At 51.5% G+C, this 16,547-nt stretch overlaps 1 protein-coding gene across 11 annotated transcripts in view; it reads right to left on the bottom strand.

The window, feature by feature from the left end:
- Positions 1 to 16,547, bottom strand: part of DNM2 (dynamin 2) — a 109,057-nt gene that overhangs the window by 41,258 nt on the left and 51,252 nt on the right. For all 11 annotated transcript variants that reach the window (XM_050770144.1, XM_050770153.1, XM_050770152.1 and 8 more), the window contains exons 3-6: positions 10,828 to 10,977; positions 7,602 to 7,805; positions 6,300 to 6,398; positions 2,448 to 2,608 (exon numbers count right to left, since the gene is read on the bottom strand). In XM_050770144.1, coding sequence (XP_050626101.1) covers positions 2,448 to 2,608; positions 6,300 to 6,398; positions 7,602 to 7,805; positions 10,828 to 10,977 — 614 coding nt within the window. The remainder of the gene's footprint in view (positions 1 to 2,447; positions 2,609 to 6,299; positions 6,399 to 7,601; positions 7,806 to 10,827; positions 10,978 to 16,547) is intronic.

Consider the following 16,547-nt stretch of genomic DNA (forward strand, 5'->3'; position numbering starts at 1 on the left):
CAGAAAGCCTGGATAACAGAGAAAAATCATCAAAAAGGCCGGGCATGGGCCGGGGGTGGTGGCTCACGCCTGTTATCCCAGCACTTTGGGAGGCCAAGGCAGGCAGATCACGAGGTCAGGAGATCGAGACCATCCTGGCTAACACGGTGAAACCCTGTCTCCACTAAAAATACAAAAAAAAAAAAAAAAAAAAAAAAAATTAGCCGGGCATGGTGGCAGGTGACTATAGTCCCAGCTATTCAGGAGGCTGAGGCAGGAAAATGGCGTGAACCCGGGAGGTGGAGCTTGCAGTGAGCTGAGATTGCGCCACTGCACTCCAGCCTGGGAGAGAGGGAGACTCCATCTTGGGGCGGGGGGTGAGAAATAAAAAAGGCCAGGCTGGGTACAGTGGCTCACGCCTGTAATTCCAGCACTTTGGGAGTCTGAGGCGGGCGGATCACCTGAGATCAAGAGATGGAGACCAGCCTGGCAAATGTGATGAAACCCTGTCTCTGCTAAAAATACAAAAGTTAGTTAAGTGTGGTGGCGCACACCTGTAATCCCAGCTACTTGGGAGGCTGAGGCACGAGAATCACTTGAACCTGGGAGGTGGAGGTTGGAGTGAGCTGAGATCACACCACTGCACTCCAGCCCGGGCAACACAGTGAGGCTCTATCTCAAAAAAAAAAAAAAAATTCATCAAAAAAATAAAAATAAAATAAAAAGTGTCCAGTGAGCTAGAAAAGAGGCATGAAGGAACCTCACATCTATGGCATGGAACCAGTGGGGTACCCCAAAGATCTCCTTGACCAGGGATCCCTGCCCTGCAGCCCCGGCCATGGACCCCCGTCTGTGTGGGCTGCCTAGAAAGGCAGGGAGCTGCGCTGGCCTTCCCTTGGTCTCTGACAGGATACTACTGCACTGAAGCCGTGAGCAAATGGAGAGGAAGGGGCACTGCTGCTCTGGGAAGCACCCCACGTGAAAGGAGGCTGAGCCCCCTCCAGGCTCCCTGGTGGCCACCTGGGCTTTTCGCTGCTGGCTCTCAGGAGGACCCAGCCAGCTGTGGAGTTTTACTTCCCTTCCTCTCCCTACTCCCGTTTGCAGGCAGACCCCAGCTTCCTCTCCTGGTGGGCCCCTCCCTCTAGACACTGACTTCCCTCTTTGCTCTCCTGAGCTGCCTTCTTTGGGCGGCTCCTTTCCCGGCCCCTGCCCCTACTGGATTCTTGATCGTGCATTTCTCTGGTGGTCTGTTTGGTGTCAGTCTCCCTCATTAGAATTATGCCTTCCACAAGGACAGGAACCTGCTCTCGTGTGGACACTGCGTGCCCCAATATGTGCGTGAAAAGATGACTGCTGGAGTGCTGCTGAGGCCCTGCTGCCATCCTGGAAGGTGCTGGAAAACAGCACAGAGGAACATCTTGCCCCTGCTACCACGCACTGGCCCACTGTATAGCTTTTAATACTATTTCTGTTTATGCACCCTGTGAATATATTACTTATAAGAAGAGAACGATAGGCCAGGCACGGTGACTCATGCTTGTAATCTCAACACTTCGGGAGGCTGACGCAGGTGGATCACTTGAGCTCAGGAGTTTGAGACCAGCCTGGCCAACATGGTGAAACTCCATCTCTACTAAAAATACAAAAATTAGCTGGGTGTGGTGGCACATGCCTGTAATCCCAGCTACTCAGGAGGCTGAGGCAGGAGAATCGCTTGAACCTGGGAGGTGGAGGTTGGAGTGAGCCAAGATCATGCCACTGCACTCTAGCTTAGGTGATGGAGTGAGACTCCGTCTCCCCCCCCAAAAAAAAATAATAATAATAATAAATAAAAACGTTATAAACCCCGTCACCAATCCCACGCAATGCATACAATCTTCTGGGTAAATGACTGAATAATTACAATGGTAATTAAAATATTGGTAATAACAGCGATGGTTGTAATAGTAGCAGCACCAAGTCACTGAACATCTGCTTTTCACCAGACCCTAAATCAAGTACATTGCTTTTATTTAGTTATTTAATTTTTTGAAACAAGGTCTCATTCTATTGCCCAGGCTGGAATGCAGTGGCACGAACATAGCTCACTGAAGTCTTGATTTTCCAGGCTCAAGTGATCCTCCTGCCTCAGCCTCCTGAGTACCTGGGACTACAGGCATATGCCACCATGCTTAGCTATTTTTTTCTATTTTTCCTAGAGATAGGATCTCCATATGTTGCCCAGACTGGTCTCGAACTCCTAGGCTCAAGTGATCCTCCTGCCTTGGCCTCCCAAAGTGCTGGGATTACAGGCATGAGCCACTGCACCTGGCCAAGTACATTTATTACAGCACAAATAAATGTGGACTGAACCTATTTTGCTAAAACAACTGCTGCTCTAGCCTGAAACAAGTGCCAGTGAGGACTGCAGCTATTGTGCAGTGCACAGCCTACGCCACTGCACACTACTCTGCAAACCCTTGCAGTACCTGATTCAGCGTCTTCTGCAGATGTGGTGTGCCCATGCGGTCAGCCATGTGCCGGTAGGCCGGGTGGGAGAGGAAGAACTTCCTCTCAGCTGCCAGCGCTGCACGGATGTCCTTCTTGCCCTCAATATCCTTCTGGCTGCGGTTCACCACGCCAATGTAGCCTGTGGGGAGAGGCAGTCAGGGCAGGGGCAAAGCTAGGTGAGCCAAGTGTACCTGGCATGGAGATGGGCAAGATTCAAGTATAGAGATGTATCCTGTCCCACAAGGCACTCACAGACTATGTCATAACATGTTACTCGGAAACAACACAGAGGATGCGAATGCACATGGCAGCTGCGAAGAGGAACGTTAAGTATTTGGAGGAAGGAGGGATCACATCCAGCCTGTGTGTGCAGGGACAGAAAAAAGCTTTGGGGCGGATGAAATCTACAAGCTGAGATTCAAAGACAGGTAAGAAAAAAATCTCGGCCGGGCACGGTGGCTCAAGTCTGTAATCCCATCATTTTGGGAGGCCGAGGCGGGTGGATCATGAGGTAAGGAGTCCGAGGCCACCTGGCCAGCATGGTGAAACCCCATCTCTACTAAAAATACAAAAAATTAGCCATGCATGGTGGCGCCTGACTATAGTCCCAGGGACTCGGGAGGCTGATGCAGGAGAATTGCTTGAACCCAGCAGGTGGAGGTTGCAGTGAGCCAAGATCATGCAACTGCACTCTAGCCTGGGCGACAGAGCAAGACTCTGAATAAAAAAAAAAAAAAAAAAAAAAAATCTCAAGGCCAGGTGCAGTGGCTCACACCTGTAATTCCAACACTTCAGGAGGCTGTGGGTGGAACACTTGAGCCCAAGAGTTCGAGACCAGCCTGGGTAACATGGCAAAACCCCATCTCTACAAAAATATACAAAAATTAGCGAGGCGTGGTAGCACATGTGTATAGTCCCAGCTAACTGGGAGGCTGAGATGGCAGGATCACCTGAGCCTGGGAGTTCGAGGTTGCAGCAAGCTGTAATCACCCCACTACACTCCAGCCTGGGAAACAGAGCAAGGCATTGTCTCAAAAGAACAAAGAGAAATAACATATTAAAAACAAGAGCAATAGGGAACAGCTAAAATCCACTATCAAACAAGTATATTTTAAACAGTTGGGTACATCAGGGTATTCATGTCCAGAGAGATCAGTGGAACCGAAAGAAAAGTCCAAAACTATACCGAGAAGGAGGTAGAACTGAAAGTTAACACTTCAACGTATGGGGGAGAAAAGCTGGATAATTCAATGCATGCTGTTGTAAAGAATCCTAGTGGAATGCCTGTCATTCCACTCCTGGCTAGGTTTTTGTTTCGTAGGTTTTTTTTTTTTTTTTTTTTTTTGAGACAGAGTTTTACTCTCATTGCCCAGGTTGGAGTGCAGTGGCGCAATCTCAGCTCACTGCAACCTCCGCCTCCTGAGTAGCTGGGATTACAGGCGTGTGTCACCACATTCAGCTAATTTTTTTTTTCTAGTAGAGACGGGGTTTCACCATGTTGGCCATGCTGGTCTCAAACTCCTGACTTCATGATCTGCCAGCCATGGCCTCCTAAAGTGCTGGAATTACAGGTGTGAGCCACTGCGCCTGGCCTATGCTCCATTTTCTTTGCAGTGGGGTTGTGCATCTTTTCTCTTGAGAAGGGGAGAGGTGCCTGTCATCTATCCTGTAAGGTCTTGTGAGATGTGACTGCTCTTCATCCTCTCCAGATCTCTCTCAGATCCAAGAGGGAGGAGGGAAATGGAGACATGCCAAGGTGAGGTCACAGTAGGAGACCCAAGATCTGAACCTAGATCCCTGTGAAGACAAAATCACCATCACCTGTGTGACAGCACGAAGAAGGAAACAGCAGGGGCCAGCAAAAGGCATCTAGCTTGGATTTGGGTTGATTTACTTATTTAAGAGATGGAGTCTCGCCCTGTTGCCCATTCTGCATTGCAGTGGCACAATCATAGCTTACTACAGCTTTGAACTCCTGGGCTCAAGCCATCCTCCCAACTCAGTCTCCTGAGTAGCCGGGAGTACAGGCACATGTACCATCACACACGGATGATATTTTCTTTTTTTTTGAGACAGAGTCTCACTTTGTCACCCAGGCTGGAGTACAGTGGCGCAATCTCAGCTCACTACAACCTCCGCCTCCCAGGTTCAAGCGATTCTCACGTCTCAGCCTCTCTAGTAGCTGGGATTACAGGTGTGCACCACCACACCCGGCTAATTCTTTTTTGTATTTTTAGTAGAGACAGGGTTTCATCATGTTGGTCAGGCTGGCCTCAAACTCCGGACCTCAGGTGATCCACCCGCCTTGGTCTCCCAAAGTGCTGGGTTTACAGGCATGAGCCACTGTGCCAAGCCTGTATGATTTTTCAAGAGAGAGATGGGGTCTTGCTGTGTTGCCCAGGCTGGTCTCAAACTCTGGGCCTCAAGCCATCCTCCCAACTGTGCTTTCCAAAGTCCTGGGGTTACAGGCATGAGCCACCACGCCTAGCCTGGGTTCCCGTAAAGCAGCAGGAGTTGTGAGTCATTAGTACGCCAGGAAAAAGGGTCCAGTGGGAGGGCTTCTGAAGCCTGAGGTCACAAACCAGGAGCAGGCCTACAAGTCAGCTGAGAGTGGAAGCGCCTTCGTTCTTGGAAACAGGAAGCAAGGCAGAGAAGGGCAGCCGTGGACATCAGTGAGTCAGGAGGAAGGGGAAGAGGCCCATATCACCAAATCCTCAGCCCAGCTAGTACCCACAGACCCCGAAGCCCCTTAGGATCCAAGGTGGAGCCTAACAGTATCCAAGAGCAGCTGGGTCGGGGTGGCTGTAGTAGGGTGTGGGGTTGGGTAGGGTCTGCTTTCCTCTTTAGCACCAGCAAATCCTCCCCAAACCTTAGCCAGTCACAGATTCACTTCTCAGCCCCGGATCTTCACAGTCAAACAGGGTTTTGAATTTAGCCCTGACCATATTCTCCTGGGATCCAGGGTCACCTCACCACTCAATGTCTCAGCAGTGCTGGGGGATGGTGGTAACCAAGGTCTGAACTTTTCCCCACATCTATCTCAGACACCAAGGTGGAAAACCCAGGAGTAAAAGAAATGGTCTAAGTGACTGTGGCTAAGCATGAAGGGAAAGGCCGGAGATGCCCGCAGCTTAGAGTAGATCCCAGAGGGCAGGAATGGTTTTTAAAAAACACAAAACAAGGCCGGGCACAGTGGCTCATGCCTTTAATCCCAGCACTTTGGGAGGCCGAGGCAGGTGGATCACATGAGGTCAGGAGTTCGAGGCCAGCCTGGTCAACATGGCGAAACCCCGTCTCTACTAAAAACACAAAAATTAGCTGGGTGTGGTGGCAAGTGCCTGTAATCCCAGCTACTCAGGAGGTGGAGGTTGCAGTGAGCTGAGATTGCGCCCCTGTACTCCAGCCTGGGTGACAAGGCAAAAACTCCATCTCAAAAAAAAAAAAAAAAAAGGAAAAGGAAAGGAGATGTTATAATAGAAAGTAATTTTAAAAATTAATTACAGTTATAAACCCTGGGGAGCTGGGAGCTGCGGAAGATTCACGAGTGGCTGTCTGGGGGAAGTGTGGCTGCGGGTGAGTTTAGTTTCCTCTTTCTATACACTTGTTTTCTAATGTTCCAGAAACCAGCAGGTGTTAACTGTGCACTTGAAAAATGAACGCATACAAATCAGAAGAAAAAGATACATATGCTCAAAGGGAAAAGAAAGAAGGAGTTACGGTGAAATGGAGAAGCAGTGACTTCCAAGCAGGCAGAGAACAGGTGCCAGGGTTTCAGTAACGATAAGGACCCCACCCATCCTCCTGCTTCCCCAGTCCCCGCAAAGCCACACCTCTTCTCAACGGGAGCAACTTGTTCTCCAAGACGTCCCTGGCATCGGTGCCCTCGTCCATCAGGTCAAGCTTGGTGATGACACCGATGGTCCGCAGGCCTGAAAGAGCCCAGAGGTCAGAGGTCAGAGGTCAGAGGCTGCCACCAGGAAAGAGCGTCGGCAGCTGCAGGCCACCTGGGGTCCATTCGGCCGTGAAACTTCCAGGTCACATCACCTGAGAAAGCCAGAACATCACAGGCCTGGACCCCAGTTTCTCACGTGTTGAATGAAGATGGTCACAGCCCTGATCTCACAGAGAGGTCATAAGGGTGAGCCTGGCACATGGCAAATACTCAACAAATGCTGGCCTTTATTGTCACTTGTGTCATTAAGGACAACCTCTGCTGCTGCAGGCTTGGGGAAACCTCATGGAAACATGATTCCTGGGCCAGATTTTGATGCTGGACTCTCCAAGTGGCAGCAAAGTCCCAAGGTAACATTTGAGCCTGACGCGACTGTTTCCAGGGCCACCTCTTGCCTGAATGGCTAAAATCCCACTCTGGAAACCATCCCGTCCAATCCCACCTCTCCACAAGTCATTCCAGAGTCAAGGATGTCCTCCTAGCAAAGCCTCACCTCTGCAGGTCAACCGCCCCCACGGGGGCTGCGGCCTGGCTCTGTGCTGACCGTGTGTGTTTTATGTGTGGCATGTGCATGAGACACTGGGGACAGATGGAAGTCAGAGTGAAGATCTCTGGTGGGTGCCAACTTGGGCATCAAGGGGGCCACAGCTGTGCCCTCCCTGGGGCCCCTTCCTGTTCACATTCTGCAGTGAGGGTTCAGTAGAGGGATCTGACTAGAGGGGCCCCGGGGCGTCAACCCGAAGGGAAATAGATGATCTCGCCATGCAAAGACCAGACGTTTAACAGTCCTCACATCAGCTATCCGGGTTAGGACTGAAGTTCCCATTCTGACTAAGAGGGGACCGTGTCTCAGGGAGCAGAGTAACAGCTAGACGGGACCTGAGGTCGCATCTGGGCCATGGAGTGCTGGACCCTTCCTTCAGCCCCAGGCTAGCTTCCCACCCTGGCAACATGGGCACTGCCATGTCCAAGGAGGACTGTCCAACTGCCACACAGTGACTTCCCAGGGGATGCCCACCAGCACTGCTGGTTCTCGGAGAAGTGCCGTGTTCCAGGAGGCCTTTTCCTAAAGTGGCCATGTATCGAAGAGAACGCCAGTGACTTGAAACCAAGGATGCTGGGCATGTCCCATGCTCAAGGCACCTGGAAGAGGGGACTGCTGCCCTGGGTTCAGGGTTACCTTGGGGATCGACCTCCTTGGCCAGCTTGAGGGCGTCGGAATTGGCCAGGTCCATGTTGGCAGGCGTGACGGCCAGAATGAGGCTGCTCTCCCGGCTGATGAACTGTAGGATCATGTCCTTGATCTGGTACTCGATGTCTGGAGGCTGGTCGCCCACGGGCACCTTGGTGATACCCGGGAGGTCGATGAGGGTCAAGTTCAACACTGGGAGGGAAACCAGAGGGAAAGGCACTCAGAGCCAGGAAAGGGGAGGCACAAACAGGCCCGCAGCCACCCAGCTGACTACCAGAGTTCCTGCACAGGGCTCAGACCTGAGGATGCCGCCTGACACTCCACCTGAACCACACCTTGGATCCAGTAACTCCCCTCCTAGGATCCCATCCTACAGATACCCTCTACCTACTCCATTTCAATGATGCAGTTCTAAATCAGGACAGTTCAGACTGGAATAGATCTAAAGGACTCAATAAATTTCGGCCCATCCATTCAGCCAATACCAAAGAACGATTATGGACAAACACATGAGGCTGGGCGCGGTGGGTCATGTCTGTAATCCCAGCATTTTGGGATGCCGAGGTGGGTTGATCACTTGAGGCCAGGAGTTCGAGACCAGCCTGGCCAACATGGCAAAATCCCATCTGTACTAAATACACAAAAATTAGCCGGGCGTGGTAGCACACACCTGTACTCCCAGCTACTTGGGAGGCTGAGGCATGAGAATCACTTGAACCCAGAAGGTGGAGGTTGCAGTGAGCTGAGATCGTACCACTACACTCCAGCCTGTGCGACAGAGCAAGACTGTCTCAAAAAACAAAATCAAAAGACAAATGGATGAGGTCGGGCATGGTGGCTCATGCCTATAATCCCAGCACTTTGGGAGGCCATGATGGGTAGATCGCTTGAGCTCAGAAGTTCGAAACCAGCCTGGGCAAGTTGGTGAAACCCTATCTCTACCAAAAATGTAAAAAATTAGCCTGTCACAAAGGTGTGCATCTGTTGTCCCAACTACTCAGGAGACTAAGGCGGGAGGATCGCCTGAGCCCAGGAGGAGAAGAAGTGAGCCAAGATCACACCACTGTACTCCAGCTTGGCCAACAATGTGAAACTCTGTCTCAAAAAAAAAAAGAATAAAGAAACATTCTGAGAGGCATACCAAAAAAAAAAAAAAAAAAAAAAAAAAAGCATAGGCTGGGCGTGGTGGCTCACACCTGTAATCCCAGCACTTTGGGAGGCCGAGGAGGGTGGATCACCTGAGGTCGGGAGTTCGAGACCAGCCTGACCAACATGGAGAAACCCTGTCTCTACTAAAAATACAAAATTGGCTGGGTGTGGTGGCGCATATCTATAATCCCAGCTACCTGGGGGGCTGAGGCAGGAGAATCACTTGAGCCCGGGAGATGGAGGTTGCAGTGAGCTGAGATTGTGCCATTGCACTCCAGCCTGGGCAATAAGAGTGAAACTCCATCTCAAAAAAAGCATAAATGATTTTTATGTTATGCTAACAATTTAAGGAAAAGGAATGATAAACACATACACAATATATACATAGATACAATCACAATTCCTTACATATGTTTTTTGCTTACACTTTTTTTTTTTTTAAGATACAGGGTCTTGCTATGTTACCCAGGTGGAGTGCAGTAGCTATTCACAGATGTGATCATAGCTCACTGCAACCTCGACCTCCTGGGCCCACACGACCCTCCTGACTCAGCCTTTCAGGTAGCTTGAATGACAGGTGCGTGAAACCATACCCAGCTCAGGTTTGCATTGTCATCTGAAGAACCTAAAATATGTGTGCAAAACTGGTTGACAAGGTAGGTTTTTGCGATATACCTTTCCGTAATTTTTGAATTCTGAGCCACATGCAGGCATCATTTATTGAAAAACAAATTTTAAAACTTACAAGGAACCCATAGTGGTAGCAATCTGTGCCTCCGGGCCAGAGGATGTCTATGGCCTGGGGCTGCTGTTTGAATGCAGAGTTTTAAAATCAGGATATCTGGCCGGGCAAGGTGGCTCCCAGCACTTTGGAAGGTGGATGCAGGCGGATCACCTGAGGTTGGGAGTTCGAGACCAGCCTGGCCAACATGGCGAAACCCCATCTCTACTAAAAATACAAAAAGTAGCTGGGTGGGCTGGGCGTGGTGGCTCACACCAGCAATCCTAGCACTTTGGGAGTCTGAGGTGGGCGGATTGCCTGAGCTCAGGAGTTCAAGACCAGCCTGGGCAACATGGTGAAACCTCGTGTCTACTAAAAATACAAAAAAAAAAAAAAAAAAAAAAAAAAAATTAGCGAGGCAGGGTGGTACACACTTGTAATCCCAGCTACTCGGGAGGCTGAGGCCAGAGAATCGCTTGAACCTGGGAGGTGAAGGTTGCATTGAGCAGACATCGCACCACTACACTCCAGCCTGGATGACAGAGTGAGACTCTGTCTCCAAAAAAAAAAAAAAAAAAAATTGGCCGGATGCGGTGGCTCACGTCTATAATCCCAGCATTTTGGGAGGCCAAGGTGGGCAGATCACAAGGTCAGGAGTTCGAGACAAGCGTGGCCAATATGGTGAAATCCCATCTCTACTAAAAATACAAAAAATTAGCCAGGCGTGGCGGCAGTCACCACTAGTCCCAGCTACTTGGGAGGCTGAGGCAGGAGAGTAGCTTGAACCTGGGAGGCAGAGGCTGCAGTGAGCTGAGATCATGCCACTGTAGTCCATCCAGTCTGGGTGACAGAGCGAGACTCCATCTCAAAAAAAAAAAATTAGCTGGGTGCAGTGACGCATGCCTGTAATCCCAGCTACTTGGGAGGCTGAGGCACAAGAACTGCTCGAACCTGGGAGGTGAAAGTTGCAGCAAACAGAGATCACGCCACTGCACCCCGGCCTGGGCAACAGAGCAAGACTCTGTCTCAAAAGAAAAAAAAAAAAAATCAGGATATTTTACAGAAGTCTGGTTCTGGTCTCTCTTGAGGCAGCAGGAGATCTGGCTGCCTTGAGGCAAGTGGTGGCTGCCCTTGGTAAAAGGGGGAAACAGCTGCAATCACCCACCTCTCCCAAACAACTTCACGCTGAGACAGAGGTCTGGGTACTACATACCTCGCACAAGTGGGAAGATACAGATCGGGGGGCTATATGCGTGTGAATATCAGCTGTTTGTGAATGGGCGACATGAACGACCATGAACGACCATAAACAGTCAGTGATGGGTCCCCACCCGTGCTGCCTACCGTGTGGCGAGTAGACTCGAAGGTTGATGGGCACTGGGGAGATGCCTTTGTTGGTCCCCGTCACCCTGTCGGTCTCTGCTTCAATCTCCTGCCGGACTTCATCAAAATCTGTAAACTTTTTGGACTTGCAGTGCAAAAACTCGGCATATTCTGGAAAGGGAAGAGAGATGCTGAAAATGAGAAAGAGCCGTGGGCAGGGCGCGCATGGGCGGCGGGGAGAATGCTTTGTTGAATGAAAGTAAGGACCCAGGCCGGGCGCGGTGGCTCACGCCTACAATCCCAGCACTTTGGGAGGCGGAAGCGGGCAGATCACGCGGTCAGGAGACTCAGACCACCCTGGCTAACATGGTGAAACCCCGCCTCTACTAAAAATACAAAAAATTAGCCGGGCGTGGTGGCACACGCCTGTAGTCCCACCTACTCAGGAGGCTGAGGCAGGATAATTGCTTGAATCTGGGAGGTGGAGGTTGCGGTGAGCCGAAATCACACCACTGCACTCCAGCCTGGGCGACAGAGCGAGACTCCGTCTCAAAAATTAACAAACAAACAAACAAAACCAATAAAATAAAATAAAATAAAAAAGAAAATAATGACCCAGTCATTGTCACTCTAGGAATTTAGGAGTGAGAGATTCATTCTCATGACAAGTGTCTTGGGGCAGGCAGGGGTTCCTACAGACTGAATAGACTGAGCCCCTTTCCAGATCCTGACGATTATATTCCCATGTGGCACTTTGCAAGCTATTAATATACATCACGACATATTATGAATCCCAAAAAAAAACAAAAAAATCAACAGGTAGACATGACCAATGACCAAAGTTTCTTTGGTTTCTTTGTTTTTTACAGGCAGGATCTCGCTGTGTCACCCAGGCTGGCGTGCAGTGGTGTGATCACAGATCGCTGCAGCCTTGAACTCCTGGGCTCAAGCAATCTCCCTGCTTCAGCCTCCTAAAGCACTGGGATTACAGGCCTGTACCACCATGCCCAGCCATTTATTTGTTGATTGATTGATGAACAGAAGAGGAAGTGCCAGGATACATCACCCAGAGAGGGTGAGTCCATTTGATGAAGGTGATGCTGCAGAGCCTCCCTTGCTGTGGGTCCCAGTCAAGGGAGTTCGATGCCTAAGTCCTTGTGGGATCATGGTCCACCAGCACATTCCAGCTCCACAAAATCCCCAGGGGTATTTCCCATGGCACTCACTTCTCCTTCTTCCCCAAGGAGCCCACAAGGTATAGGGAAGGGGCACCCCCGCCGACCCCTCAGAGCTGGTCTTGAGTCTTTCCTTCTCCCACCGGCTATTCAAGAGGGTCCCCTACCTAGACACAAACTCCCCAGGAGAAATGCTTTCTGGGCATAACCCTGAGTGCATGTAAGACCTGGGGGTAACTGAAAGCCACAGCGAGACTGAGATGAAGGGGCACAAGATAAGTAACTGACAAGCAGTGTGGGTCTCGCCAGGAAACCAGAGAAATCCAGTCCCAAATCACAGATTCAGGACAAAGCAAATATAAAGCATGTTCATCACGGAAGGTGGCTGCCGAGCACACAGGTGTCCACTGTACAAAGCCTTGACGTTTCCAGATGTTCGAATTTTCAGAGTAAAATGTTGGGGAGGGGAAATCCCCAAAGCTCAGAGATCACAGCTACTGTAGTGATGCTAAAAATAAGGGGGAAACGGCTGGGCACAGTGGCTCACGCCTATTATCCAGCACTGTGGGAGGCCGAGGAGGGTGGATCACTCGAGCCCAGGAGTTCAAGACCGGCCTGGGTGACACAGTGAGACCCCGTCTCTACAAAAATGTAAAAAATTAGCCAGGCATGTTGGCGTGCACCTGTAGTGCCAGCTACTTGGGAGGCTGATATGGTCTGGCTCTGTGTCCCCACCCAAATCTCATCTTTAGCTCCCATAATTCCCTCGTGTTGTGGGAGGGACCCAGCAAGAGATTACTGAATCATGGAGGCGGGGCTTTCCTGTGCTATTCTAGTGAGGGCAAATAAGTCTCACGAGATCTGATGGTTTTAAAAATGGGAGTTTCCCTGCAGAAGCTCTCTCACTCTCTTTGTCGGCTGTCATCCACATGAGATGGGACTTGCTCCTCCATGCCTTCCGCTGTGATCGTGAGGCTTCCCCAGTCCAGCTGTGTGGAACTGTAACTCCACTAAACCTCTTTATTTTATAAATTGTCCAGTCTCAAATATGTCTTTATTAGCAGTGTGAAAATGGACTAATATGAGGCTGAGGTGGGAGGATTGTTTGAGCCCAGGAGCTGGAGGTTGCAGTGAGCTATGATCTATGACCGCACCGCTGCATTCCAGCCTGGGCGACAGAGCAAGACACTGTCTGAAAAAGAGAAAAAAAGAAAGGGGTAATAAGTCACACTGGCAAAGAGGTCAGAGACCTGACCCGCCACAGAGATGCAAAGATGTGCACTGCCCTGTCGTTTTTAACAGTAAAAAAACGAAAATGGTGTCAACGTCCACCAGGAGGAGACCTGGCAACATGAACAACACAGCCATGCCATAAACTGCCTGAAGCAAAGGCAAAAAGGGAGATGAACGCCCAGCCAGGTCTAGAATCTTCAAGGCAGAAAGAAGAGTGTGAGGAGGTTCACCGTTCCATCATAGCTACCAAAGAAACTACGGTGCTCTGGCCAGGCCCTGCGTGTGGTCCCATAGCACCTCACAAGTCCCCTGAGAGGTAGGCATCTCTGAGATCCCTATTTCAAAGATGAAAAAACAGGCCCAGAGAGGTTAAGGGCCTTGGGCCAAGTTCCGTGATGGAGCTGGGACTTGGAACTCAGAAATTCTGGCTCCAGGTAGGGGCTCCCAAGCCAGACAGCCTTTGTGAGGCCACCGGAAGGATCTTCACCTCTCTGAACGTCTCTGCAGGGTCAGGCGGAGACTCAGTGGGCTCCGATGACTGAGGACCGTGTCCGGCACAGACACTGGCCACCAGATCAGGGGCAATGAGGACGTCTGCTGGAGGATTCAGGATCCCCACCCCCACCCCCAGCCCTGCTATCAGCTGACCCGGTTGCCAAGGACAGTTACACTCCAGCCTTCTGGAGGGACAAGGGGAAACACTCAGCCGCTCTTCCTGTAGCAGCCACTAAAAATGGAACAGCTCCCAACCCCCCACAGCAAATCTCAGTTCTCTTCTGGCTCCAGGACCCCAGCTCAGCCCCGAAAGAGACCATCTCCTTTCAAAGAGTGCAGGGGCACATGGCAAGGAAGATGGGCTGGTGGCAAGGACACACGCCCTCTCCCCAGCAGGCCTCTGCGCCTCCAAGTGTGGTGTCCACAAAGCCCAGCCCCACCTCCTCCTACTCCCGGGCCTGCCTGGCTACCACCGCTCCCGGGAGGACCTCCCTGAGTGGGGCATCTTGGTCCCTTCCTCATCAGAGCCAGCTCACTTTGGATTTTATTGATGGGACCAGGACCTGCGGCTGCAGCACCCCAGAGCCCAGCATATGGAGGCAGCACGCTGTGTGCAGTAATGAGCTCAGTCTGTAGCCAGAGGCCTGCCCAGGTCTCAGTCTACTGGTCTATAAAATGTACATCATAACAGGCTGTGTGAGGACTCAGAGTCAACACCTGCACAGGAAGAGCAGAGCCAGCACAGTTACGGTCTGAGCAGCTGGTGGGCAGAAGGCCCCAAGGAATGATGCGGCAAAGAGAGCACCAGGGGCAGTGGGCGCCATCCTTCCCCCAGCACACACAGGCAGGAGCCCAGAGAGGGCAAGCTACTCTCTCAAGTCACACAGGATCCCCACCTCCTGCAGGTCTCTCTCCCCACAGCAACTGCTCCACCCAGCCCCCTCCTCCCCTGCCTTCGTTTCCCCATAACACTTACTACCATCTGACACAGGGCAAGAAGTCTAATATAGAGAGCTTTGCCTTGAATGTCCATGCCACCAGGGAAGGGACACCCATCTGCCTTGGTCATTGCTGTGTCCCCAAGGGCACAGGCATGCGTGTTAGGTGGGAAAACGGAGGTTCTGCCTGCCCAGCTGCCACAGGCTTCAGGGGACATTTACAAGCTCTCCTTCCCGCCAGCAAGCTGAATCTAGGTGTCTGACCTGCAAAAGGTTCCCCTGGAACCTCAGGCCATCCTCGAATGCAGCGACCAGGAAACGAGCCCGGGAAGGACCACCTGCCTGACCCAAGTCTGCGTGGTCAGGGGCAGCCCCGAGATGGGGCTGGAACCAGGCGGCCAGACCCACACGCTGGGCTTTGGAGCACAGCACCTTCCCCGGTTGTCACATGCAGGCTGGGAACCAACCGGGGATCAGAGAAGGCAGGGGCTGTTCTTTGTGATCTCTCCTCCTAGATCCTTCTGCTGTCGGCCAACCCCTCCATGTGGGTGAGGATATGGACAGCCGGTGCCAGAAAACCAGGGTTTCTTCCCTAGTGGGTCAGTGAGCAACAGAACCACACCAGAAAAAAAGGCCCAGGCACCGACCAGGTCCACCCCCGCTGCCTGCCTTTCTTCACAGGGCTCCTTGGCACGGTGGAAGTAAATGCTGAATGCCAGGTCAACAGAGGTTTTTTGTTTGTTTGTTTGTTTTGAGACTGAGTCTTACTCTGTCACTGAAGCTGGAGTGCAGTGGTGCAGTCTCGACTCACTGCAACCTCTGCCTCCCAGGTTCAAGTTATTCTTGTACCTCAGCCTCCCAAGTAACTGGGATTATAGGCACATGCCACCACGCCCGGCTAATTTGTATATTTTTAGTAAAGACAAGGTTTCACCATGTTGGCCAGGCTGGTCCTGAACTCTAGACCTCAGGTGATCTGCCCACCGTGGCCTCCCAAAGTGCTCGGATTACAGGCATGAGCCATCATGCCCAGCCCAATAGAGGTTTAAAAGCTTCCACCAGGCTGAGCGCAGTGGCCCATGCCTGTAACTCCAGCACTTTGGGAGGCTGAAGTAGGAGAATCATTGGAGGCCAGCCTGGGCAACATAGCAAGATCCGACATCTACAAAAAAATTTAAAAATTAGCTGGGCGTGGTGGCACAAGCCTGTAGTTCCAGCTACCTGGGTGGCTGAGGTGGGAGGATTGCTTGAGCTCAGGAGGTTGAAGCTGCAGTAAGCTGTGATCACACCACTGCACTCCAGCCTGGATGACAAAGGCAGACGGGAGATCCTGTCTCAAAACAACGACAAAAAGAGAAATAGAGTGGAGGGCCTAGCCTGGGGCTCTGGTGTGCTGCACGTGCTCAAGTGCTAGAGGTGAGATGATTTTTTTTTTTTTTTTTTTTTTAACAACCCACTGGCCCAAAGAATCAGTCAGAGGCCTTAACACTGAGTTCCCTGTCAACTTGTCCACGGCAACCGAGGCCCAGCCACCAAGCCATTGAACCAGCCCTGGCTCTGCCTGTCCTGGTCCCTGCCATCAAGCTGCACCCCACAGCCACCCTCCTCAGACAGGGCATTTCCATACCAAAGCCTGTTCCTCCAGTTCCTCGGCAAACTGCAAAGCATTTTGACAGCTCCACACACACCCCCACTGTCACCCGGCACCCTGAGCCAGGAAGGCTCCCCGGGAGGAGGGTCAGCCCGGGCCCCCTCTGAGAGGTTCACAGCTGGCATGTGATCAGGCCCTGGGGACTCCGAGGGACCCAGCCTGGTGCACAGCGGGAATAAAGGATTAAACTGGGCAGTCGTCTCACAATGACACTGCCAAGGCCAGGGAGTCAGCCGTCCTCGCCCACCG

Source organism: Macaca thibetana, chromosome 19, assembly GCF_024542745.1.
Source record: "Macaca thibetana thibetana isolate TM-01 chromosome 19, ASM2454274v1, whole genome shotgun sequence".
In the NCBI taxonomy this organism is placed as follows: domain Eukaryota; kingdom Metazoa; phylum Chordata; class Mammalia; order Primates; family Cercopithecidae; genus Macaca; species Macaca thibetana.